Below are 27,387 nucleotides of genomic sequence, written 5' to 3'. Positions count from 1 at the left end.
GATGATAAATGGATACAGATATGTTTGAATGCCCCGCCAGGTTTATATAATCTCAGGCATAAATTACTGCAGTTTAAGACCATCTACAGAACATACTATATGCCAGTGAAACTGAATATCATGTACATAGAAGTTGAATTCTTCTGCTGGAGGTGTAAAACATAAAAGGGGACATATTTGCATATGTTGTGGTCTTGTGAAGGCTGGCTGAATTCTGGCAAAGAGTAGGTTCTTTTATCTCAGCATGTCTACAGATTCTCCCTTCCCTGTTTTTGTTTGCTTGGAAATGTTGATACTGGAGACTGTTATCAGAAGAAACTGTGTAACCTAGCATTTATAGTGGCTAATAAATGCATTGCTATTAATTGAAAGGTTGGTTATCCTCCCACAATGTATGGAATAAATGTCAAGTTATGTACGGTATCACTAGCTTTATTTTAAGATTAAGGTTATACTGTACAACTTTTACAAGGTCTGGATGCCTTATATGGAATACTGTACAACAATAGGTATCTTCCCTGCCCACGTCAGGGGAGATACCTATTAAATCCCTAGGTTCTGGGCTGCTCAGTCCTGCCCTACTGTTGTCACTCACACCTGAAACCAATAATGACTGTTTCACTAAGATCCTAAAGCTGAGTGCGGTGTGTTGGGTTTGGGTGCTGCAGGGCCGTGGACCTCCAGGGGTAGGACGGGGTGACCCAGCTAGATAGTGTGAAAGTAAAAAGAGCTCTAAAGAACTATTAGGCCTATGATATGAATTATATGGAGGGTTTACTGTTTCTGTGTGTTAATGTGTAGGTGTATGTGTGTTTTCGAAACCTTTTCCTTGAGACAAACAAAAAGATGGGAAGGAAGTTGTGTTGGGGAGAGAGTTGAGTTATTGACTAGACTGGTGGGGGTCGGGTGTGAGGCTGCTCGGGTTGGCTGGGCGGTCTGGCTGAAATTTGATATAAAGGATGTCTTAAAGATAATCAAACGTTTTCTTTGTACTTTATTTGTTAGGCTGTTGGTTAAAGGTGCAACACAATCTTGATAACTGAATTATCATGGATCTAGTTCAGTCTCATCTCCATTTTAACATATTTAATAATCTCTTACCTAACTTGATGACTGTGAGCATTTTTGCTGACTTTTTGTTGTTCTAAATAGAGACAGCTTGAAGGGTCATAGGTCATATTAGATTGTGCAGAAATCCAGGAAATGTGCTTTAGATGTTCCAAAAAATGTGAGGAGCCTCAGACACCCTGCCAAGTTATGTCCCCCTCGGCAAATAGCACTTATGGGTGACTTAAAAAGTTGTATATCAATAATATAATAATACTCTCAGCAAAAATGTTTATTTTAATGTACATGTATAATTTATGAGAATAGAAGGGTTTGTATCAAAACTGGATGGTGTTCAGAGATAGATGGGATGGGGTGAGTGGAGCTGAAGGATGGGACTAAAAACAATCAAAAGATAACTATTGTAAAATATACTGTGTCCGTAAAATATATATAGTATGTATAAGCCGGAAGTAGAAGCCTAATAAGTGTTGTTGTCCATTAGTTAACTTCAATTAGGGGAGGGATGGTATGGTTAGGGGAAAATAATTAAGGAAAATATATTTAAAAAATATATATACAGTACCAGTCAAAAGTTTGGACACACCTACTCGTTCAAGGGGTTTTCTTAATTTTTTACTATTTTCTACATTGTAGAATAATAGTGAAGACATCAAACTATGAAATAACAGATATGAAATTATGTAGTAACCAAAAAAGTGTTAAACAAATAAAAATATATTTTAGATTTTTCAAATTAGCCACCCTTTGCCTTGATGACAGCTTTGCACACTTGGCATTCTCTCAACCAGCTTCACATGGAATGTTTTTCCAACAGTCTTCAAGGAGTTCCCCACATATGCTGAGCACTTGTTGGCTGCTTTTCCTTCACTCTGCAGTCCACTCATCCCAAACCATCTCCATTATGTGTTGAGGTCAGGTGATTGTGGAGGACAGGTCATCTGATGCAGCACTCTATCACTCTCCTACTTGGTCAAATAGCCCTTTCACAGCCTGGAGGTGTGTTGGGTCATTGTCCTGTTGAAAACAAATGATAGTCCCACTAAGCGCAAACCATATGGGATGGCGTATCTCTGCAGAATGCTGTGGTAGCCGTGCTGGTTTAAGTGTGCCCTGAATTCCAAATAAATCACAGAGAGTGTCACCAGCAAAGCACCCCCACACCATTCCACCTCCTGCTCTATGCTTCACGGTGGGTACCACACATGTGGAGATCATCCGTTCCCCTACTACGCGTCTCACAAAGACACAGCGGTTTGAACAAAAAATCTCAAATTTGGACTCATAAGAACAAAGGACACATTTCCACCAGTCTAATGTTCATTGCTCATGTTTTTTGTCCCCTTGCAAGTCTCTTCTTCTTATTGGTGTCCTTTAGTAGTGGTTTCTTTGCAGCAATTCGACCATGAAGGCCTGATTCACAGTCTTCTCTGAACAGTTGATGTTGAGATCTGTCTGTTACTTGAACTCTGTGAAGCATTTATTTGGGCTGCAATCTGAGGTTCAGTTAACTCTAATGATCTTATCCTCTGCAGTAGAGGTAACTCTGGGTCTTCCTTTCCTATGGCGGTCCTCATGAGAGCCAGTTTCATCATAGCGCTTGATGGTTTTTGCGACTGCACTTGAAGAAACGTTTAAAGTTCTTGACATTTTCTGCATGTCTTAAGGACTGTTTCTCTTTGCTTATTTGAGCTATTCTTGCCATAATATGGACATGGTCTTTTACCAAATAGGGTTATCTTCTGTATACCACCCCTACCTTGTCACAACAAAACTGATTGGTGTAATCACATTAAGAAGGAAAGAAATGTCACAATTGAACTTTTAATAAGGCACACCTGTTAATTGAAATGCATTCCAGTTGACTACCTCATGAAGCAGGTTGAGAGAATGCCAAGAGTGTGCAAAGCTGTCATCAAGGCAAAGGGTGGCTACTTTGAAGATTCTCAAATTTAAAATATATTCTGATTTGTTTAACAATTTCTTGGTTACTATATGATTCCACATGTGTTAATTCATAGTTTTGATGTCTTCACTATTACTCTACAATGTAGAAAATAGTCAAAATTAAGAAAAACACTTGAACGAGAAGGTGTGTCCGAACTTTTGAATGGGACTGTATGCCCCCCCCCCCCAACCCCCACCCCCACCACACTTCTAAAATCAAAGTTGCGCCCCTGTGACCAACATATGACATAAAAAAAGAAACGTCCTCTCACTGTCAACTGCATTTATTTTCAGCTAACTTAACATGTGTAAATATTTGTAGGAACATAAGATTCAACAACTGAGACATAAACTGAACAAGTTCCACAGACATGTGACTAACATAAATGGAATAATGTGTCCCTGAACAAAGGGGGGGTCAAAATCAAAAGTAACAGTCAGTTTCTGGTGTGATGTTCGGATGTACCGATCCTGTGCAGGCGTTGTTACACGTGGTCTGCCACTGCGAGGACGATCAGCTGTCCATCCTGTCTCCCTGTAGCGCTGTTTTAGGCGTCTCATAGTACGGACATTGCAATGTATTGTCCTGGCCACATCTGCAGTCCTCATGCCTCCTTGCAGCATGCCTAAGGCACGTTCATGCAGATGAGCAGGGACCCTGGGCATCTTTCTTTTGTTGTTTTTCAGAGTCAGTAGAAAGGCCTCTTTAGTGTCCTAAGTTTTCATAACTGACCATAATTGCCTACCGTCTGTAAACTGTTAGTGTCTTAACGACCGTTCCACAGGTGCATGTTCATTAATTGTTTATGGTTAATTGAAAAAGCATGGGAAACTGTTTAACACCTTTACAATGAAGATATGTTAAGTTATTTGGATTTTTCTAATTATCTTTGAAAGACAGGGTCCTGAAAAAGGGACGTTTCTTTCTTTGCTGAGTTTAGAACCATGAATAGAACCATTATCATGAAAAACTATGAATAATACCATTAATAACACTTATTCTCATGAACAACTATGAAATAATACCATGTATTGTTGTTGAATAACTCGTGCAAAACTCTCTCACAAACTTAATCTACAAAGATTAAACCAATTTAGATTTCCCTAATCCCCACATGAACTCCACTTTGGAACGGTTTGTGGCTTGACGTGTGTCGAGATAAATCTGGTCATATTATAGGTGTGCTTTCTGTTGTCTGTGGGCTAGATCTCTGTTCTGTTCTGTTGTCTGTGCGTTAGATCTCTGTTTTGTTGTCTGTGCGCTAGATCTCTGTTCTGTTCTGTTGTCTGTGCGTTAGATCTCTGTTCTGTTGTCTGTGCGCTAGATCTCTGTTCTGTTGTCTGTGGGCTAGATCTCTGTTCTGTTCTGTTGTCTGTGGGCTAGATCTCTGTTCTGTTCTGTTGTCTGTGCGTTAGATCTCTGTTTTGTTGTCTGTGGGCTAGATCTCTGTTCTGTTCTGTTGTCTGTGCGTTAGATCTCTGTTCTGTTGTCTGTGCGTTAGATCTCTGTTCTGTTCTGTTGTCTGTGCGTTAGATCTCTGTTCTGTTGTCTGTGCGTTAGATCTCTGTTTTGTTGTCTGTGCGCTAGATCTCTGTCTTTGATCTGCTCATATGGTTGTGACATAATCACGGCTGGAGGCCTTTGAATGATTTAGCTTGGAGGTAAAATGGTTCAGACAGATCAAAAGACAAAACCACTAAAGCTCACCCAGCATACTTTTATACTTTAGAGTATTTTTCTCAGTTAACTCGTGGTATAGGAGTGACTGTTTTTTTTTTTGCAAACCAGCATCAATATCTTTCTTTGACAAAACTTGAGGATTTAAAAAGGCATGTAACTATACACAGACATACCTTATTAACATGTTACATGTAGGTAAGCAAATGCAGATGCAGTTACATGGACCTTAGTATACTGTTTCATAAATATACCAAAAAACCTTACACCAAATGGGGTAAGCACTCCATAACCACATAACTTTCTAGATTGTTACAGGCACAGGAGGCTGCTGATGGGAAGAGGACGGATCATAATAATGGTTGGAATGGAGTGAATGGAATGGTATCAACCAGATGGAAACCATGTGTTTGATGTGTTCAATACCATTCCATTTATTCCAAATCAGGCATTACTCTGAGCCCATGTGGCAATTACTGACTTCTGAATGTTGAATACTTCAGTTTGATGCTATGGTGACCCCCTGTAATGGGAATTTAAACGTTTGTGCTTTTCTTATAACTCATTTCCGTCTTCTATTCATACGTTGTTCTAATAACCCATTTCTGTGTTCATGCAAGTGACTGACTGTACAAATCCTCACTATCAGTAGCTGCAATTTGTCAGTTAGCCCAGACCTTGTTTTGAGAGGAAAAAAGATATCTAAGTTTCAAGGTCTCAGCTTAGAGAGAAGAAGCCTTGTGAGGTGTTGGTTTGTCACGTTATGAACCAGTATTGGTCGGTCACATGAATGAAACAAAACGGTAATGAATTATGCTAAATCATGCAAATATAACTTGTCTGTGTATAGCCGTATATAAGACAACTGCTTGGACTGCCCAGGCAGAGCTCCTGATTGATACGTGTACTATGGTGCATTGAGTTGGTTGGAACCTCTCCAGCACGCTGACAATAAACAATGATTCATTTAAGATTGACTTCGACTGTCCCTGTGTAAGAATTTCTACGACACCCCAACCCTCATGGTGTGTTTGTGTCAAGGGAAGCCAGGCTTCCCCAAATATTTTACCAATAAAAATGTAAAATCATGTATCTTTCCTCTCTCTGTGTTTTTATACTTTTCAGTCTATTCGCAAGTGGTTGAATCTTACGGGAGACATCATCCGAGCAAGAGAAACAGCGCCCCTCTATCTCAGTATGTGTAGCAAATGTATATGATGCTGTCTGGAACAAAATAGTACAACATGTTGCCGCCATAGCATTTGATTGATTGATGCCAGTGTAACAGTAGTAACTTTACGTCGTCCCCTCGCCCCGACACGGGCGCGAACCAGGGACCCTCTGCACACATCAACAGTCACCCATGAAGCGTCGTTACCCATCGCTCCACAAAAGCCGCGGCCCTTGCAGAGCAAGGGGCAACACTACTTAAGTCTCAGAGCAAGTGACGTAACTGATTGAAATGCTACTAGCGCGTACCCGCTAACTAGCTAGCCATTTCACATCCGTTACACTCACCCCCCTTTCAACCTCCTCCTTTTTCCGCAGCAACCAGTGATCCGGGTCAACAGCATCAATGTAACAGTAGTAACTTTACGTCGTCCCCTCGTCCCGACACGGGCGCGAACCAGGGACCTTCTGCACACATCAACAGTCACCCATGAAGCGTCGTTACCCATCGCTCCACAAAAGCCGCGGCCCTTGCAGAGCAAGGGGCAACACTACTTAAGTCTCAGAGCAAGTGACGTAACTGATTGAAATGCTACTAGCGCGTACCCGCTAACTAGCTAGCCATTTCACATCCGTTACACCAGCAAGCATTTGGTCTCCCTTGATAAAAAAAATAAAAAATAATTAGGCAATCAGCGTTGAGCTGAGCTTAACTGTGGGTTGTCCTTGCGCAGTCCTTGCGCAGTTTGTACCTGTTTCCTCCAGCATCTTCACAAGGTCCTTTGCTGCTGTTCTGGGATTGATTTGCACTTTTGCCATCTAAGTACGTTCATCTCTAGGAGACAGGACGTGTCTCCTTCCTGAGCGTTATGACGGCTGCGTTGTGTTCATGCTTGAGTACTGTTGTTTGTACAGATGAACGTGGTACCTTCAGGCGTTTGGAAATTGCTCCCAAGGATGAACCAGACTTGTGGAGGTCCACAATTTTTTCTTGGCTGATTTCTTTTGATTTTCCCATGATGTCAAGCAAAGAGCCACTGAGTTTGAAGGTAGGCCTTGAAATACATCCACAGGTACACCTCCAATTGACTCAAATTATGTCAATTAGCTTATCAGAAGATTCAGGCACAGTCATCTTAGTGTATGTAAACTTCTGACCCACTGGAATTGTGATACAGTGAATTATAAGTGAAATAATCTGTCTGTAAACAGTTGTTGGAAAAATGACTTGTGTCATGCACAAAGTAGATGTCCTAACCGACTTGCCAAAACTATCGTTTGTTAACAAGAAATTTGTGGAGTGGTTGAAAAATGAGTTTTAAAGACTCCAACCTAAGCGTATGTAAACTTCCGACTTCAACTGTATGTGTGCATGTGGGTAAGCATTTCACTGTAAGGTCTACTAAACCTGTTGTATTCGGCACATGTGACCAATAACATTTGATTTGATATATAGTCTTGTTGATTTGATGGTGTTTAAATGTTTAAGTTGAAATGGTGCTGGAATAGCGGAGGCAATGTCTGTTGTCTTTTGGGTTAACTTGAGGTAACTCCGTGGTTTTAAATCAGTAGTTGTTTAGTAAACTGTCAAACATGAACTTGCTTGACCATGCTGCAGGTCATATATCTGTTTGTTACATGCAATATTTGCTTTGTGGACCTCACCAGACAGATGTTGCTCTCCAGTTTTGGGACAAAACAAACTTATGTGTAGTTGAATTTATTCCACCACTATGTGACTATTGTCTTTTTGTTGTCACGGCCTTATTGTATTTCACGGTGGCGTATGATCACCCACGCACCACTATTGCTGTGTTTGTGTGTGTTGAAGAAGTCCATACTCTTATAGAATCATGGCGTGACTGATCATCGTGACTCTGCTTGGATGTGGCACATCAACCCCAAGGAAAGACATCAATGGACACTGGCTGTGCCATCGATCTCCCGGCCCCAGCGCCCTCAGGCTGGGACACCCAGAACACCAAAACTCACCACAGCTTAATTACAAAATGAACCACAGCCAAACTAAAAAACGCACCATAGTGAAACTTCAAAACACACCACTGCTACAGGTGTCAGATCTTAATTTGATCGCTATTTTGATGCAGAATTTTTTCTCTCCTGTGCATCAGGAAATTCAAATGAGCCTTGTGATTTAGAAACATTCATTGAAGACCTACAGTTCTCTTTCTCTCTCCTTGCCCCTAAACTATAACCTACTGTAGGCTATCCTACAAAAGCTAATTACAAACATTGGCATATAATATCAGATGCAGGGGCGCAACTTTGGTTTTAGAAGTGGGGGGCATTATTATTTATTTTAAACAGTCGAATAAACACTCCAAACACATAACCCCCCCTGCTCACGCACGCGACAAGAGCGGTGTGGTCAGCCTATAATACCCGACTACACCTCTCGCGTCGCATGCGCGAGCATTGCAAAATAAATTTAGGAATCTATGTTATTCAATTATTGCACCCACACTGCTCACTCGAGCGTCTGCGTTGCCAAGGGCTATAATAGAAGTCATTTCTATTTCTGACGCAGATTGCGCTGCAAGTCCTGCCTCTCCCATCTCCTCATTGGTTATACCCACGTGGGTTATTGAAAGACGAACTGTTGCCTTAGATGCCAATCACCATATAAATTAAACTATGAAAAAGCCTGGAAGGAGGAGAGATGACTAGAAACGATTCGGATGACCGTTTTTATGTGTGGATTAATTGTCGGAGTAGAGGACCTTGTGCATTTCAGGTAAAATAACAACCTAATGTTTATATCCCAGGACAAATTAGCTAGCAAAAGCAAGCTAGCTAAATAGGACAAATTAGCTAGCAAGTGCAAGCTAACTAGCTAAATTGCCATAAATGTTTAATGCTTTTCGACCTGTCCCCAAATTAATGTCATTGGTTCAGAGTTTGTTTTGATATTTTAACCTGCGTGTCGTGATCGCGTTTGGTGTGGGGGGGCAAAATACATTTATGCACGATGGCGCACGCGCGCAGCCGGTTTGGGTTCCGTGTTAGGCATCCTCTTCCTCAGTGTTGACCGTCATTGAATCTACAAGTAATTTTGCATGCCGAACAACCCCAGGCAATATCAGTAACCTACTAGTCAAACTGCGCACTGTGCCCAGCTTCCCGTGCTGACCATCGCATGGTAGGATGCCTGCTCCTGATCTTGCACATCTGCGCCGCACCTTCACAAATGCGTGAAGGGATATTAGGCTTTATTAGTTGAGTGACAACCTATGTCATTTGCTAGGTTATTGTTATTTATGCACTGGTAAAATTTTAACAGTGTTTTAGCGAAATAAAAGTAAGCTACTGGAGACAACTCACTTCTGGCTATAGCCTACCCGCTGAATGGGGTTTACAATATATTTTATTTTGATTGTTCAGGTTCACCATCAGCAATAATTTTGGTAGTTTTACTTTAAACAATCACTGTACATGGTCATTTTTTCGTATACAGGGTAAAGTTGATACTTTCATACTGAGGACAGCATGGCTGAAGCGAGAGGAGAAGAGATCACTAATTTCCAAACGGTTAAAACAATTCGATTTTGAGGTGGGGGTGAAATCTAATGTTGTGCTATACTGTATATTCATTCATTGGCTATGTCATAGCTCATTTTAAAATTATAAATATTGATACATTACTAGCTCAAACACTTAACCTGCAAAAATAACAACTTAATTAGTGGGTGATGGTGATTTATAAACTGGGTGGTGCGAGCCCTGAATGCTGATTGGCTGACAGCCATGGTATATCAGAAGGTATAAAAGAGGTATGACATTGTTTATACACAAACCTCAGGGGTTTGTGATATAGGGCCAATATACAACAGCTATTTAAATATACCATGGGCTAAGAGTTGTGTCCAGGCACTCTGCGATGCATCGTAACTAAAAACAGCACTTAGCTGTGGTATTTTGGCCATATACCACACCTCCTCGGGCCTCTTATTGCTTAATTTAAAACCAGAGTGGAGGGACAAAAAACACAGGCTCCATTGCCCCCCCATCCTAATCTGATGGTGCAAGTATAGGGTGGTAGATATCTAGTCTCTTTTATGGCTCAACTCAGGTGTCTACATAGTACATCCACCTTACATCTTTTATACAGCAAATTTTAATTTAGAATTGAAAATGAATGTGTTTATTCAACAAATATTAGTGCATCGAATTGCATCGTATCAAACCGAATCACATCAATTCAGTCTCTAATCTAACCGAATCGCACTGAATCGTTTCAAAATAAAATGTATTGTTCCTGTATGTATCAGAGCCCATGAATGTACACTGAACAAAAATATAAACGCAACATGCAATTTAAAATATTTTACTGAGTTACAGTTCATATAAAGAAAATCACAAAATTTAAATACATTCATTAGGCCCTAATTTATGGATTTTACATGACTAGACAGGGGTGAGGCCATGGTTGGACCTTGGAGGGCATAGGCCCACCCACTTGGCAGCCAGGCCCAGCCAATCAGAATTAGTTTTTTCCCCACAAAATGGCTTCATTACAGACAGAAATACTCCTCAGATCTTTATGCATTTGAGCCAAAGACAATTTTGTTGAGCTAAGACACTTTTCTTTGATGTTTAAATTTACAGACTATTCATTTTACTTCTTGAAACCATTAAAAAAAATGCAAATAACGTGTGGGCCTATTGTAAGGCTATAGCCTAGCTAAATTAATTGAACAATGAACAATTCAGTGGGGGAACTCCTCCACTCATTCAGTGTGTGAATCAAAAGTGAAAGGGCAAAATTGCAATGTATTCGAGGATTAAAAGTCCTCCTGAAGTTTTTCATTTCAACCTCAAAATCTCTGACTTGAATCAGGATAGAGTTCATTTTCTATTTCTTTGTTTGTTTTCTCTATCAATGGTGGAATCAGTTAGCATAGCATCTATTGTTGCTTTACATGTCAGTTAGCATAGCATCTGTTGTCACTTTATATTTCAGTTAGCATAGCATCTATTGTTGCTTTATATTTCAGTTAGAATAGCATCTATTGTCGCTTTATATTTCACTTAGCATAGCATCTATTGTTGCTTTATTTTTTAGTCAGCATAGCATCTATAGTTGCTTTATATTTCAGTTAGCATAGCATCTATTGTTGCTTTATTTTTCAGTTAGCATAGCATCTATTGTCACTTTATATTTCAGTTAGCATAGCATCTATTGTTGCTTTATAATTCAGTTAGCATAGCATCTATTGTCGCTTTATATTTCACTTAGCATAGCATCTATTGTTGCTTTATTTTTCAGTTAGCATAGCATCTATTGTCGCTTTATATTTCAGTTAGCATAGCATCTATAGTTGCTTTATATTTCAGTTAGCATAGCATCTATTGTTGCTCGATTATTCTATGCATGCTCTATGAATCAATTTAGCCTACCTTTTAATGTACTATTGATCAGGTTTTCTGTTGGACGTGCACTCACAATCTAATTGTTATTTGTCCAATGATTTATTATTTCTTAAAGGTGTGGGGCAGTTCCACTTTTTTTGCTTTTATTGAAGAGATACTTTTGGTCATGCAGTGTATGTGGACACCTGCTCATCGAACATCTCACCATTAATATAGAGTTGGTCCCCCCTTTGCTAGACTTGCTTCCAATCTGCCACAAGAGCATTAGTGAGGTCGGGCACTGATGTTGGGCGATTAGGCCTGGCTTGGAGTCAGCGTTCCAATTCATCCCCAAGGTGGTCGATGTGGTTGAGGTCAGGGTTCTGTGCAGGCCAGTCAAGTTCTTCCACACCAATCTCAACAAACCATTTCTGTATGGACCTCGCTTTGTGCACATGGGCATTGTCATGCTGAAACAGGAAAGGGCCTTCCACAAATTGTTGGAAGCACAGAATCGCCGAATCACAGAATGTGATGTCATTGTATGATGTAGCAGTTATTTACTGCTGGTCTTTAATTATTTGTTATTCTTATCTCTTACTTTTTTATTTATTTTCTTAAAACTCCATTGTTGGTTTAGAGCTTGTAAGTAAGCATATCACTATAATGTCTACTACACCTGTTGTATTCGGCGCATGTGACAAATAAAATTAGATTTGATTTTAGCGTTAAGATATCCCTTCACTGGAACTAAGGGGCCTAGCCCGAACCATGCAAACAGCCCCATACCATTATCCCCCCTCCACCAAACTACAGATGGCGGTGATCTTTACACCACTCCAGCCGGCGCTTAGCATTGTGCATGATGATCTTAGGCTTGTGTGCGGCAGCTTGGCCATTGAAACCCATTTCATGAAGCTCCCGATGAAAAGTTATTGTGCTGACGTTGCTTCCAGAGGTAGTTTGGAACTCAGTAGTGAGTGTTGCAACTGAGGACAGACGATTTTTACACGCTACGCGCTTCAGCACTCGTCGGTCCCTTTCTGTGAGCTTGTGTGGCCTACCACTTTGCGGCTGAGCCGTTGATGCTCCTAGATGTTTCTATACAATAACAGCACTTACAGTTGACCAAGGCAGCTCTAGTAGAGCACAAATTTGATAAACTGACCTGTTGGAAAGGTGGCATCCTATGACGGTGCTACAATGAAAGTCACTGAGCTCTTCAGTAAGGCTATTTTACTGCCAATGTTTGTCTATGGAGATTGCATGGCTGTGTGCTTGATTTTATACACCTGTCAGCAATGAGTGTGGCTGAAATAGCCGAATACACTAATTTGAAGGGGTGTCCACATACTTCTGTAAATATAGTGCATTCGGAAAGTATTCAGACACATTGACTTTTTCCAAATTTTGTTACGTTACAGCCTTATTCTAAAATTAATGAAATAGTTTTTTCCCCTAATAAATCTACACACAATAACCCATAATGATAAAGCAAAAACAGGTTTTTAGATTTTTTGCAAACAAGTACTCAGTACTTTGTTGAAGCACCTTTGGCAGGGATTACAGCCTCCAGTCTTCTTGGGTATGACGCTACAAGCTTGGCACACCTGTATTTGGGGAGTTTCTCCCATTCTTCTCTGCAAATCCTCTCAAGCTCTGTCAGGTTGGATGGAGAGCATTGCTGCACAGCTATTTTCAGGTCTCTCCAGACATGTTCTATTGGGGTGAAGTCGGGCTCTGGCTGGGCCACTCAAGGACATTCAGAGACTTGTCCCAAAGCCACTCCTGCGTTGTCTTGGCAGTGTGCTTAGGGTCGTTGTCCTGTTTAGAAGGTGAACCTTAGCCCTAGTCGGAGGTCCTGATCACTGAAGCAGGTTTTCATCAAGGATCTCTCTGTACTTTGCTCCGTTCATCTTTCTATCGATCCTAACTAGTCTCAAAGTCCCTGCCGCTTTCTGAAAAACATCCTCACAGCATGATGCTGCCACCACCATGCTTCACCGTAGGGATGGTGCCAAGTTTCCTCCAGAGGTGACGCTTGGCATTCAGGCCAAAGAGTTCAATCTTGGTTTCATCAGACCAGAGAATCTTGTTTCTCATGGTCTGCAAGTCTTTAGGTGACTTTAGGCAAACTCCAAGCGGGCTGTCATGTGCCTTTTACTGAGGAGTGACTTCCGTCTGGCCACTCTAACATAAAGGCCTGATTGGTGGAGTGCTGCAGAGATGGTTGTCCTTTTGGAAGGTTCTCCCATCTCCACAGAGGAACTCTAGTGCTTTGTCAGAGTGACCATCAGGTTCTTGGTCACCTCCCTGACCAAGGCCCTTCTCATAACAAAATGTGGAGAAAGTAAGGAGTCTGAATACTTTCCGAAGCACTGTACAGTGTAGTAAAGATGCGGAAGGGGGAGTCAAAGGACAATAGGCCGGATTCTAACCCATGCTGACTGACATATGTGTGTCGGGTTTAGCGGCTGTAACCGCTGGACAACACAGGCACTGAGGCCTCCAGTAATGTATTGTGCCTGTTTCTTGCCATAAACATATAATAAAATAATTGATCTAAAAAAAACATATTTTCCCTAACGAAGAATACATCTACCATCTAAAAATACAAATATTTCCATTTTATTATAATTCACATAAGAATTCACACAAGACGCGCTGTAGCCTTTACGTAGCCTGCACGTAGCCTACACAGGCTACTTGAACTGGAGTCTAAGGTACAATGCAGGTACGGTACTGCATTTTATACAAACACAGCTTCCAGCTGCCCTCTGGCGCCGATTCTAAATATTTCTTCAGATATTTAAATCCTCCTGCAACGAAACGGGTCAAATGTAAGATCCGACATCTGTAAACTATAAAATGCACCAAGACAAAACTACTAAATGCACCGCAACGAAACTATAAAGCGGACCACAGCCTGACTGCAAAGCGACCACAGCCTGACTGCAAAGCGGACCACAGCCTGACTGCAAAGCGGACCACAGCCTGACTGCAAAGCGGACCACAGCCTGACTGCAAAGCGGACCACAGCCTGACTGCAAAGCGGACCACAGCCTGACTGCAAAGCGGACCACAGCCTGACTGCAAAGCGGACCACAGCCTGACTGCAAAGCGGACCACAGCCTGACTGCAAGGCGGACCACAGCCTGACTGCAAAGCGGACCACAGCCTGACTGCAAAGCGGACCACAGCCTGACTGCAAAGCGGACCACAGCCTGACTGCAAAGCGGACCACAACCTGACTGCAAAGCGGACCACAGCCTGACTGCAAGGCGGACCACAGCCTGACTGCAAGGCGGACCACAGCCCGACTCCAAAGCGGACCACAGCCTGACTGCAAAGCGGACCACAGCCCAACTGCAAAGCGGACCACAACCAAATTACAAAAACGCACCTCAAACAAATGACAAAAACGCACCACAACCAAATGACAAAACACACTATGGACCTATCATATAGCACACTGCAATACCATCACAAAATTCCCCAGGCCATAAAAAAAAAAAACGCACAAAACATTCAAAACTTTAGTTGCAAAAAGATATGATGATTTTGAGGAAAATCACATTTTTATAACATTATGGAAGTTTACTATCCACTCCATAAGAAACCCTTTTGTGTAACCAACAACAGGTAGACAACACATAAACAAATCATTATAAAGGTCATTGATTACAATTAATGATGTCTTTCTGGTTTAAGATGTTATAATTGGTATTGTGAAATGTATATGATCAACAACTCATAACTTCATAGAGCAGTGTTTCCCAAACTCGGTCCTCAGGACCCCACCTGGGTGCACGTTTAGTTTCCCCCCTAGCGCTACACAGCTGATTCAAATAACCAAAGCTTAATAATGAGTTGGTTATTTGAATCAGCTGTGTAGTGTTAGGGGGAAACAACATGCACCCCTTGGGGTCCTGAGGACCCGAATTTGGGAAACACTAAAACAGAGAATATGAAGTATAGAGTGCGTACAGTAAAGACACATACTGTATAGTTGTGTCAGCATGTAACTCATCACAATAAACGGCTTACAGTACAGAACTGTACATACCCGATGCATGAGTGCCTTCGAGAGGAGGGGTTGCTATGGACAGCCTTCCTGGGGAAGCGAGAGTCTTTGTTCATCATTGTAGTGGGTATTTCACGGAGATGTAACAGCCTTGAGATGACAGGGGATGAACAGAATGGAATGCAACATCTCTGTGGACTAAGACTTCTCCAGCTTGTCTGAAATGACCGTTCTTTCTGGGGTGAATGTCCAATGTTTCTTGGTACTGTTCGGTCACAAACTAAGCATGGTACACCTTGTGAGAACAATCAGTCCACAAAAGCAGAACAAAGGGAAATCTACTGCATCTAGTAGAGACACAAGTAGGATGCATTCAAGTTCAGCGCTGTCAATAACAGGTCTTCGTGCAAACATTTGGGCTGGTGTGTGTTTCATACAATTCCAAAGAAGAAAAAAAGTTTTATGATAACGTAGTGGCCTTCATTGAAAAGCAGTGCAAAATCCAGAGATCAGAAAGTATGCTCAATTCAGCCGCTAAAGTTCTACAGCATCTGGTCCCTGCAGTGGGGATACGTCCATGTGTTTGAAAAAACTGATGAAGTTCACCCAACTCTGTGTAAACCCACCTAAAAAGGCAAAGAGTGATGTCTGTTAGGAGCCCACCTCAGAAATCATATCAGTTTACCAACTAGGAGACGGGGGCCAAATCATATCAAATTAAATTGCGGCTCATATCAGCTGTCAGCGAAGATCTGGAGCTAATTCCTTGCTTGTTTTCTTTTCTGCTCACCAGCAAGGAGCCTTCCTCGAATTCCTAAATAGGAAACAGCGGACTTAATCTTCCCAATGGTCGGAGGACTGACGGGGTAAAGAATCCTCCAAAAAGGGGCCAAACTTTTCTCTTTTTCCAAAAGCTGCCTTAAAACGTGATACAGCGCAGTTCTAGACCCCAGGAGTTGCTTCTTTCTTTGTTCAAATGAAGGATCGAACCACTTTATTCCCAGTGGGGGAAAAAGAGAGAGAGAAGGGGGAAATCTGGTTTTATAATCCCATCAGATGCTCCCTGGAGTGTGCAGTCTCTTCAACCGTCCATATCAGACTCTCCTCTCTTCTCTCCTGAGACTGCTGGGACTTAACTCTGGCCTGGAGAAACAAACAACAACACTAACCCCCCAGAGGGAGAGAGAGTGAGAGAGAGAGAGAATCGAGAGAATAGAGAGAGAGAGAACAGAGAGAGAATAGAGAGAGAGGGTCATAAGATGAGAATTTGAAGCAGTCTGAATGGTACTGGGGGCTGGGTGGTACTGCTGAAGCCTACAGGGACTCGGCCAGTGAAGGGGGAGGGCAGGAAGAGAGGGCTTTTTTCTATATCCAGATGCAGGGTTCCAGTGCAGTCCCCAGATGGTTGTCCTATGAATAATAATGCCTCATCTGCTACCGTATAGCTCCACTACAGGACTGACCAGCTTCCAAACCAGGCAGCAGCAACTCACCCCGGTCTGTAGCTCAATAAAACTGTGTGTTGTTAAAAATCCAATAGATAACGGGAGGGGGAGGTGTCATGAACATGGAGTACTGTCTGAGCGATTAAATTAACACCTTCTCTAAAATGGGGTTGATAGCTTCTAGCGTCCTTGGTTTGGCCAGTATGAACGGTGTTAGATGTGACCATAAGTTCAGAAGTGTTCATCTCTCCCCTCTTCATATGCCCTTCAATATGCCCTTGTTTGTGAGTTTTCAAGTTATTCATATTAAAACAGGCTGCATTGCTTGCGGTTTGGGGTTTTAGGCTGGGTTTCTGTACAGCACTTCAAGATATTAGCTGATGTACGAAGGGCTATATAAAATAAACTTGATTAATATTGTTTATGCTCGTGCAATACTCTGCGGCGCAGTAAAATCATTTTCACATGAAACTAATATATCCTGCAGTTGGTTTTCAGCCAAGGACGCTATATACAAATAGTATAGAGGCTATATATACATGCTGTATCGAGAGCTTGAGGCTTTAAGGTTCTATCTGCAAAAAGATGATTCTGAGATAATTGGCTTGAATGGTGTATTCTTTTGAACTTATGAATTGGTTTATTTAGAGTACTATTTTGGTAGAGAACATTGAATAGAAACAAGGATATGTCAATTACAACAACAACAAAAAATGATGCGTGGTGCCCAGAGTCACTAAGAACTAAAGTCATGGAAATACATCACGCTAACAGTCCAAGCACAAGACAGAGGCAAAAATATGCATCTACAATACGTAACATAGCGGCCTCTAGTGGAAATGAAGAGGCATTACATTGTTTCATTTTCTGTCCAATTTCTAAAACAAGTGACGCTTTAGATCCATAACATGATTCAAATATTGTCCCTTATGTTGTTCATAACCGCAACACGATGCAAAGAAAAGCGCTCCAAATCCTTGCACAACAGACCCAGAGCCTTGCTTTTTTATAAACAGACTAGTGGGCTAATGTTGTTTTCAAGACAAATGTCAGGTGACCAGAACCCAGAATGAAAACTATACCCAAAAACAAAGGGTGACCTGAGCACAATCAGTGTGAAAAGGAGAAGGAGGTGGGTGTTGTCCCTGTGTCATGTCTGTTGAGGGTCATTCAGGCGGTAAATCAACTGCAGTAGAGTACAATCACTTGGAGGCACTTGAGAGTAAACTTTACGTCCGATAACGTCGGATGGCATTTAACAAACTCAAGACTAGACAAGCAACAGCACGAAACACACAGTAGCATATGATTGAATTGTGTTGCTAATGAAACAAGCACCAATACTATGAAAAAAGAAGGCATCACTCATCACCTGACTCCGTCAAATAAATTGTTCTAGGAACGAGTGTTAGGTGCACTATTTCCATTCATTTTTCAGAAAATAATATTTTTTTACAGACTTATACCAAAGATGGAGGATACATGAAGATGTCTTACTCAGGCCGTTTACCATCATTTTTAAAAAGCTAACTTCCGGTCTGCTTAAAACATTGGCTCTCCCATAGGTACCACTGCGATAGCAGCTGGGTCTGGTCGGCTTAGTTTATTGACTGTATATGAATCATAAAAAATGAGGGGAGTGGGATGTCTCGCTTCCTGTTCTTCCTGTCTCAGCTCACACAGGACTTTTATGAGGGGAAGTGCTTGTCAGTTCAGCCACTTTTCTAAGCCAATCAACATAACACACAATGACAACAAAATATTATATTACACTGAAAAGAACTACTGTGGTTTCCTCCAACATTTCCCTCAAACTGAAACATTTATCGTCTTTGACGGGAAAATAACATCTCCTTGCCTGATAAACTTAAGCTGCCTGTCTGTACATGTTTTTCCCAACAGACTCCCAGTTTGTTAAATTACTCCCCTTTCCCAGCCATCCTGCTATAACTCAACTCCAACAGTTTGTTTCATTGTCGCTGTTAGGGGCACTACATTTTTTAGGGGCTCAGGCCTTTTACAAGGCTCGGTCCCTTTCAAAATGGCCCCTCTAATATTTATAGTAGTTTTAAACAGACCAATTTCCATGAAACCATAAAGATTGAGTGCTTTTCTTTGGTTTATATCACACAGACTCACATACAGGACCATTAGGAGTAACGTTTAAATGCCAGAGCAAAATGATCCCACCAATAAACATTTATAGAGATGTATAAACCTGTAAACACTTTTTTGGTTTATTGATAAGTATTTTCAAATGCCTTGCACCAATGGCTTGTTTTTCAAGGTTGCTGAAACTAACTTGCCTACAAAGATTCAGAGGCACCTCTTAACAGTCCTATGTTTTCACTTCTTGTCTCTTCGTTTAAGTGAGTATGTGTGTGTGTGTGTGTGTGTGTGTGTGTGTAATGTTGATGAGTGCATCTGCTTTTCCAGACAATTTTCCACAACTGGTCATTCCCCTAAAGTGCACTTTGCACAAGCAAAACATGTTGTATAAACTGGAAACACCGAACCCCACCTGACAGACAGCGTCACAAACACACAAGAATAAACCCAGGGTGTGTTTTGCTGTCTGAAAAAACTCTCCTCCCAGACAAAATATTTGTTTTGCTCCCAGGCAATTAAGGTTAAGTGCTCTTTCATCAGCCCTCCTGCTCCTGCTCCGTCTCCACAAACACAGTAAATATTTGATTTGCATAAATATCATGGGTTATGACTAGTGGTAGTGACTAGTGGGTCAAGGATGTCCCCCGTTTTTTAAATGTTCTCCTAAAATGGCATACCCAAATCTAACTGCCTGTAGCTCAGGAAACGAAGCAAGGATATGCATATTCCTGATACCATTTGAAAGGAAACACTTTGAAGTTTGTGGAAATGTGAAATTAATGTAGGAGAATATATCACATTAGATCTGGTGAAAGATAATACAAAGAAAAAAACATGCGTTTTTTTGGTACTTTTTTGAACCATCATCTTTGAAATGCAAGAGAAAGTACGTAATGTATTATTCCAGCCCAGGCGCAATTTATATTTTGGCCACTAGATGGCTGTATTATGTGCAAAGCTTTACACTGATCCAATGAAGCATTGCATTTCTGTTCAAAACGTTGTATCAAGACTGCCCAAATGTGCCTAATTGGTTTATTAATACATTTTCAAGTGCAATCCCCTCAAACAACAGCATGGTACTCTTTCACTGTAATATCTACTGTAAATTGGTCAGTACAGTTAGATTAACAAGAATTTAAGCTTTCTACCAATATCAGATATTGTCCTTGGAAATGTTCTTGTTACTTAGAACCTCATGCTAACCACAGTAGCCTACATTAGCTCAACCATCCCGTGGGGGACCAACCGATCCTGTAGAGGTTTTAAACTAATATTACCGGTGTGGCTCAGTTGGTTGAGCAAGGCGCTTGCAACGCCAGGGTTGTGGATTCGATTCTCACGGGGGGGGCAGTATAATATTTTCTTTATGAAACATGTATGTGCTCACTACTGTAAGTTGGTCTGGATAAAACTACCATTCAATAATCCTACCATTCAACTAATACTACCATTCAACTACCAGAGCAGAAAAGGTGATGAACACACAACAAAAAGCCATCTAGCCAAGAAACACCTATGTATCTGACAATCCATAGGAAAATGAGGATACTAGACTCAACATCAAATAGAGTCTAAAACTTAGACCTAACCAGGTATTACAAGTTTGTCATCAGGGAACCCATGTTCAGACTGTATACTGTCATTTCATATAAAACTCTGCAGTCTGACAATTGTAACAAATCTTCAGTAAATTTGTATTGTATGTTGTAGACTTAATGCACATTTATGTAAAAAAAAATTCTCCTCAGCAGAGCACCTACTGAGTAAGCATTTGGCAGACCAACTAAATACCAACCAAATTCCCATTACTTGGGAGTTGGACTTAATGCTCTGAGAATATCATAAACACCTCATCTAATTATTCTTGTTAGTCCACATGAAAAACAAAGACGTATGGAGAATAAAAAAGGAATGAGATGCAATGTTTAAGTTAGTTTTAACAGCGGTCAAGTAGGCTACTGTGGTTATTTGACCATAATGTAGAGTGACATACCATTCACAACAATGGAGAAAATGCATCCCATAACATATTTTAAGATGGAAATAGCTGTTCTATCATTCAGCCTACATTAGCAGCTGATGTGTGGTGTTCAATGTAGGCCTACATGCAGGTCTTGAACCTGTTTATCCACTTGTCCTTCAGACAAGGAGGTGACAGAAACTGTTGTTGTGTTGTTTGATGCAAGAAACCACTTTACAAAACAAAAAGCATTATTATTCCCATACAATTATTACAGAGAATCAGACCAATTAGGCTTCCCTCTGCCTATTGGCTACTTAGCTTATTCAAGCCTGTCTCAAAATACAACACTGCCCCTTTTAAGACCAAAATAAAACGGTTCTTTGCCTGACTCTGATGTCTAGAAATGCACACATTGTGTGCTTTTGTGCAATTACTCCCCCACTGCTGACTACAAATGATCTATAACTGGGTTAATAACTCAATGACTAGCAAACAATATGAACAAATGTACAAAAGTCACTAAATGTAGCTCTTGCTTTGATCTTAAAACAAGCGCATCTACTCACGGCCGCTCATACTGTAAACATAGTCCAGTACAAAGTGAATGGCTTGATCCATATATGGCAATGGTCTATTTGCGTATAGGCCTACTAAAGCTCTGGTTATGGCACACAGGTCTGTGTAGAGTACGGGCCTGAGTCGTATCCTACTCTGTGTTCTGCCTACACCAAAATCTCTTGGCATCGTTAGTTTTGCATACTAAGTCTTGCATAGCTCGTTCTGTTTCGGTATATAGCATTGAAATTGGCTAATAGTGCGTTGATTCGATCACAATTCCCACAGTAAAGGGAAACGTTGATAGTGTTAACTAACAGGGAAAACTCGTTAGTGAAATTGAGTGAAATTCAATCTGAGTGAAATTCAATCTCGTATTTTCTGCGCATGCTGATATTTCTTCTGCGTGGCAGTCCCGGGAAGCTCCACACGCAGCTTAGAGGGAACATTGATGAGATGTATTTACTTCTTAAAGGGAACAAAGCTTTTATACACCTCCTCTGTAATATTTAATATTAATCTGTTATTGCAACAACTCCAGTGTACGGAGAGAAGGACCTTGTAAAACCATTTCTTAAGAGCTCCTTTAAGAATCCATTTTTTTCCTTCAAATTAATCACTGTTGCCTCGTGGAAAACAACACAACAGAGAAAGAAGGCTTCATATGAGTTAGACCACCTGAGGCCAGCCGATAGAAGAGATTATGCTCCTCTACAACAAAGGCATCTATTCAAGCACACCACAAGCCAGTACTTTCAAAAGTTATTGTTAGCCACCGTATATCAAACCCTCACTGCTGACTTAACTTCAAATCACCTTTAAAAAGGCCACGAAAACCTTTTTTCTACCAGCTTTGAAAGTTTGCCCTCTAAACACAACAGAGTAAGTCCTGCAGCCCTAAGGGACCCCGAGACTGGAAAAGACAGGCATAGAACACAGTAAGGTCTCTACCTGGGAGTGTAGGCCAAAGTGTAGCGCCTCTGTAGACTGATGCTCCGGTTCATCAGCAGCTTCCTGAAGAGCATCGGGGAGTTTCGGGGTGACCCACGGGGGGAGTCGAGTGGGGAGATTTTAGGGGATATGCCTGGCGACCTGGGCTTGAGTTGGATGACCGGAAGCCTGCTGACCAGCTGCTCCTCAGATTGCTCTTCGGACCGTTCCTCCTCAGAGCATGCTTCACTCATGTCGTCAGTCGCTTGGTCCTGGTTCCCGCTGTCCCTTTGTCCTGGCTTGGCTACGCTTTCCTGGTGACTCTGATCAACATTGAAGCTCGATCGGTCCTATCCTCCTCTCACAAAACTGACTGGTCAGGTCAGCATGGAGGTCAGTATACCTGGACTTATCACTCTATTAGTCAGGGATACAACTCATACTGACTCTAGTGGGTGCTCTCGAAAGTGCTCTGAGAGAACGTGAAAAAGCTGGACAGCTCTCTATCTGACCATGTCCGTTATTTCCAAACAGCCCTGTCTCTCTCCAAAGGTCATAGTTGTGGTTAATGGACTAAAATATTATTACAGTGCAATCCCTTCCCCTGCCTGCCCAGGCTTTTGTTTACATAACTGCTAGGCTTTCCCTCCCTTCCGTCTAAATATGGACGCCTGATTTAAAGTGAGCAAGAGGCATGACGGATCTGCCCCCTCCCCCTCCTCTCACCAGAGCCTAGTGCTGGTCCACTTCAAACTATGCTCTATAATAACTTCCTCTCTCAAGTCCTCAGAGTATAAACACTAAACCTGCTCAACTTAGCATTACTCCGGTCTAAGTCCCAGTCCTATTGTTTGTGACGTCCAAAAAATGTGCTTCAAGAAGTCCGTATGGCTTTCACATGCTCACAAGTCTACCAGGAAAAGTCACATGAAGGACCCCGACTATAAAAAACCAGGGTAGATAAAGTTATAAAGAGCATGGACTCTGTCACGATGGTTCTCTATCTGTGGCTGGGGGGCTCACTTCCTTGGGCGGGTTTGTTTATCAGGAGAATAAAATAAAAGGTTTTCCTGCAATCTTACGACTTGCAGCTGAGCACCGGGCTCCCCAGAATAACCTAGGAGTCGGAACATTTGACGCAGGAGAAACCTATGACAGCCAGCCTGGTAGAGGCTTTAACAGTGTTACCTTTTAAAACGGCCTCTTTTGGTTCTCTCCCAACTGTCAAATAGAGTGTCCTTATTAAAGAACACCAATCATTAACAATGGGATGGTGGTGAGAATAACCCCTTTGGGACTAACACTCACAACTTTCAAACAACCGCAAACAACCACCTCAGGGTAAATGTCTGAACAAACCTCTTGTTCCAAAGTAAGAGTAACATTTCAAAGCATCCTTCGACAGATCACTAAGGTTTCTTTTAATAAAAGATTAAATACAGCTCAATTTAAATGCTTTTGTTGCATAAAAAGGCCTTGTTTTTTCAGCTGAAGTTTATTTAGATTTATAGATTTTTGCTTTAGAAAGAAAGCAGCACCTCATGCTTGTTCCCCGTGAGAACAAGCGATGACTGGAGATATTAGAAGTTAGGTCAACATAAAGGCTATAAAATAGCCACAACACATCTATTCAAGAGTACAACACTCTTTAAACACAATTCTAAAGGTTTGACATTCACAGGATTGATAACATTATGTTTGGAGTCCAGTGAACTGTATCGAACTGTATACTGTAATAGTTTGAGAGTGTATCGGCTACCAACCCAGTCACATATGGTCACAATGAGAAGCGTTTAAAGACCATGAGCCACTGTTGTCAATGCTACCTTATACTGCAATACGACCTGGCGCCCCCTATCGGCTTGTTATATCATCTTCCATTACCCAGCCCTTTCATACTACGAATTTTACATTGTGTTACAAAATAATCCAACTAGAATTGAATTCAAACCACAGCAGACAGGAATAGACCATTCATGTCTGCGGCATAACAAAAAAGTTAAATTCATGTTGGTGGAAAAACAAAGACAGCTCTTCCTACCCTTCTCAAATGCTTGGCTGATAACAAGGAGATAAAACTGACCATGAAACAGGAATGTCTTCATTCCTCTTCTCTTCAAAAAAACAACAACAACTACAGAGCACAGAGGGGGAAGATGTTAGCACAATGTTACTGCTGGTCCAATCAGAAGGCTCCTGAACCAGGAAGTAACCCCCCCCCACACACACAGAGACACACACAGTATTTCACGTGTTCCCAAGAGAGATAGATGCCCAAGTAGTCATTAGTGAATCTTGTGATCTTTGATAAATCAGTGAAAACTATCATATGGGTTTTGTCTGCTGTTGTATTATTGAGATACAATTTACATGACTGTAGTTTTAGTTGAGCTGTTATAGGTCATTATCGGGGGAAATTTGTTTCCATTTAGGGAGGAAGACATGACAAGCATGAAGTTGACAGTCAAGCTTACCAGACCTTCAACAGAGCCACACACAGCTTTTAATTATTCGATTATATGTATTAATGTATATGTTCATATTGCATCCAATCAGATATGCTAGTGGGAATGTGCAGGACTTGTATTGGGACCCTTTTACTATTTCAAAGTATCAAAGTATTTTTGATGTATTTTTAAGTTGAGGCAAGCATTACAGGAAAGAGATAGATAGCACTACCCCAACTGCGAGGCTCTAAATCCACAACCCCCCCCCCCCCCCCCCCTTCATCATCTAACTTTCCCTACACCACACCACAGGGAGGAGAGGAATGGAAGGGATCAGCTATCCAAACAAACCACAGGACTAACAAGGACATAGGGGTAAAAAGATACATTGGTTTGGAGTTGAGCCCAAGAGCAAAACAAACATGGATAGCAGCTAGTGATGGTTTCCAGGCTCCTAGTGGCCTGGAGGTTGAGTGAGGAGACGGGCTGCTCTGGCTCTGCGCTCTTCCTGGCGTCCTGGGTGGAGTTTCGGCGGTACAGAGTGGGGAGTTGCAGCCTCCCAGAGAAGAGCCTTTTGACCGCACAGGTAAGGTAAGCTCTGACGAAGGCCGTGTGGCCGATACGTAAGCTTATTAAATATCGGTGATACTATCAAGAGCAGTGTGCGGTTTCCTTTTCCTTCATCTTGACCGCACAGGTAAGGTCAGGCTTTACGATGGGACCGACCCATGGAGGCCTCTGAATATGAATTTTCTTTATGCAGGTAAAACATTTTGCCACTGTCCCTGGATGGGAGTGAAAAACACGTTAGAATAATAGCAGTGTCCACCTAAGGCCTGAGAGGTTTTCTTTTTAGTTTTTATTTAACTCCTTATTTTACCAGGTAAGTTGACTGAAAACATTCTCCATTTACAGCAATGACCTGGGGAATAGTTACATGGGAGAGGACCCGTCAAATAGAGAATTCTTCGGTTGTGACTTTGTGGACAAAACTTCAATCTGACTGTGTATTAAAGTTTGGTGTTTGTCCATAAGTCAAGAGAAATATGCCTACATCTTAATGCCAAAATGTAAAAGACATTGCCTCAATGTCAAATATGACCATCTCAGAAATTACAATGGTGCATAGGATATTTCCTGATACATCCCCTATGTGTGATAAATGTCAGGCTGCGCAGGGTACACTCCTCCACTGCTTTGCCCTATGCTCTAGCTTGTATGGTTATTGGTGTGGAATTTTTAGGATCCTCTCTGAAGTTCTGGACACTTCAATAGACACAGACCCGCTTCTGATAATCCTGGGAGTGTCTGATTCACTAAACGGATTAACCAACCCCCAAAAGCAACTCATCTCTTACAGTCTCATTTCGGCAAAAAAATGTATCTTGTTGTTTTGTAAAAGGAGGAGCGCCCTCTACCAAATTATGGCTCAGCAAATTGGCAAACACTGTACACTTAGAAAGAATTAGATATATTCTGAACAAAAATTATCAACATTTGATCAAATCTGGCAGCCTTTCCTCTCTTACTTGGACCAGTCGGCGCTGTGAATTTGTACATTTTAACGCACTCTCAATTGTAATATTTTAATCTACCTTTGGGCAGCATGTGCTTGCCCCGCCACCTGAGCAATCAGGAGGGGAATAAGGGGGGGGGGGATAAAGGGGGGGAATAGGGGTGTGACATCTACCCTCTTTCTTTCTACCGGTCCTTGTTCTGTATGTCTTGTATTGTAATATTTGTTTTGTACCCAGAACTCTGGGTCTTGTTGTTTCTGTCTGCTCTTTTATGTTTAGATAAGAATTGCATACTTGTCTTTTATACCTATACACCATTCTTGTGTGTGTTCAATAAAAAATATTTGAATGAGAAATAACAATGGAACCTATGAATAAAATAGTTTCCCATGTCCATATTTTTATATAAATATTTTAGTTTTTACCCCCAATTTCGTGGTATCCAATTGGTAGTTAGTCTTGTCTCATCATTGCAACTCCTGTAAGCTGTACTGCCCACTTAACCCGGAAGCCAGCCGCACCAATGTGTCAGAGGAAACACCATACACCTGGTGACCATGTCAATGTGCATGCTCCCGGCCCACCACATGAGTCGTTAGAGCGCGATGGTACAAGGACATCCCGGACAACTGTGCGCCTCCCCACGAATCTCCCGTTTGTGACTGGCTGCGACAGAACCTGGACTCGAACCAGGATCTCTAGTGACACAGCTAGCAACTGCGATGCAGTGCCTTAGACCACTGTACCACTCGGGAGGCCCTTCCATTTTCAAACGGTGCCAGTGCCACAACATAAATAAAAACACATCTGAATGTATTTAGGAGGGTGAGAGAGAATGGGTGGGTGGATGCATGGGGTATATGTTGGGCAGGAATTAATAAGAATGGATGAGTAAGTTGAAGGATGGATGGATAGATGGGTGTAAGTGTGTCTGAAAGGTAGAGAGAGTGGGAAATGATAGGAGGTTGGAACCAGCTTGGCTTGGGTGGGTAAGAATGAGCAAGGATGGGAAATAATGGGCAAGGATGGGAAATAATGGGCAAGGATGGGAAATAATGGGCAAAGATGGGAAATAATGGGCAAGGATTGGAGGTTGGGACTGAAATAATGACAACAGGAAAAATAAAAAAGAATAACTCATGATCTACAGCAATCCATTAA

At 41.6% G+C, this 27,387-nt stretch overlaps 1 protein-coding gene across 3 annotated transcripts in view; it reads right to left on the bottom strand.

Moving 5' to 3' along the window:
• LOC129823860 (cAMP-specific 3',5'-cyclic phosphodiesterase 4D-like) overlaps positions 1-16,445 on the bottom strand; it is an 86,400-nt gene extending 69,955 nt beyond the window's left edge. For 2 of the 3 annotated variants that reach the window (XM_055882904.1, XM_055882906.1), the window contains exon 1: positions 15,300-16,444. In XM_055882904.1, the coding sequence (XP_055738879.1) occupies positions 15,300-15,376 (77 nt within the window). In that variant the 5' untranslated portion in view covers positions 15,377-16,444. Of the gene's footprint in view, positions 1-15,299 lie in introns of all 3 variants that reach the window. The other variant, XM_055882905.1, reaches the window with a different exon arrangement.
• Positions 16,446-27,387: the final 10,942 nt, after the last annotated feature.

Source organism: Salvelinus fontinalis, chromosome 26 (assembly GCF_029448725.1).
Source record: "Salvelinus fontinalis isolate EN_2023a chromosome 26, ASM2944872v1, whole genome shotgun sequence".
NCBI lineage: Eukaryota > Metazoa > Chordata > Actinopteri > Salmoniformes > Salmonidae > Salvelinus > Salvelinus fontinalis.
The sequence above is the reverse complement of the archived record's forward strand: the minus strand, read 5'-3'. Positions and strand labels throughout refer to the sequence as shown.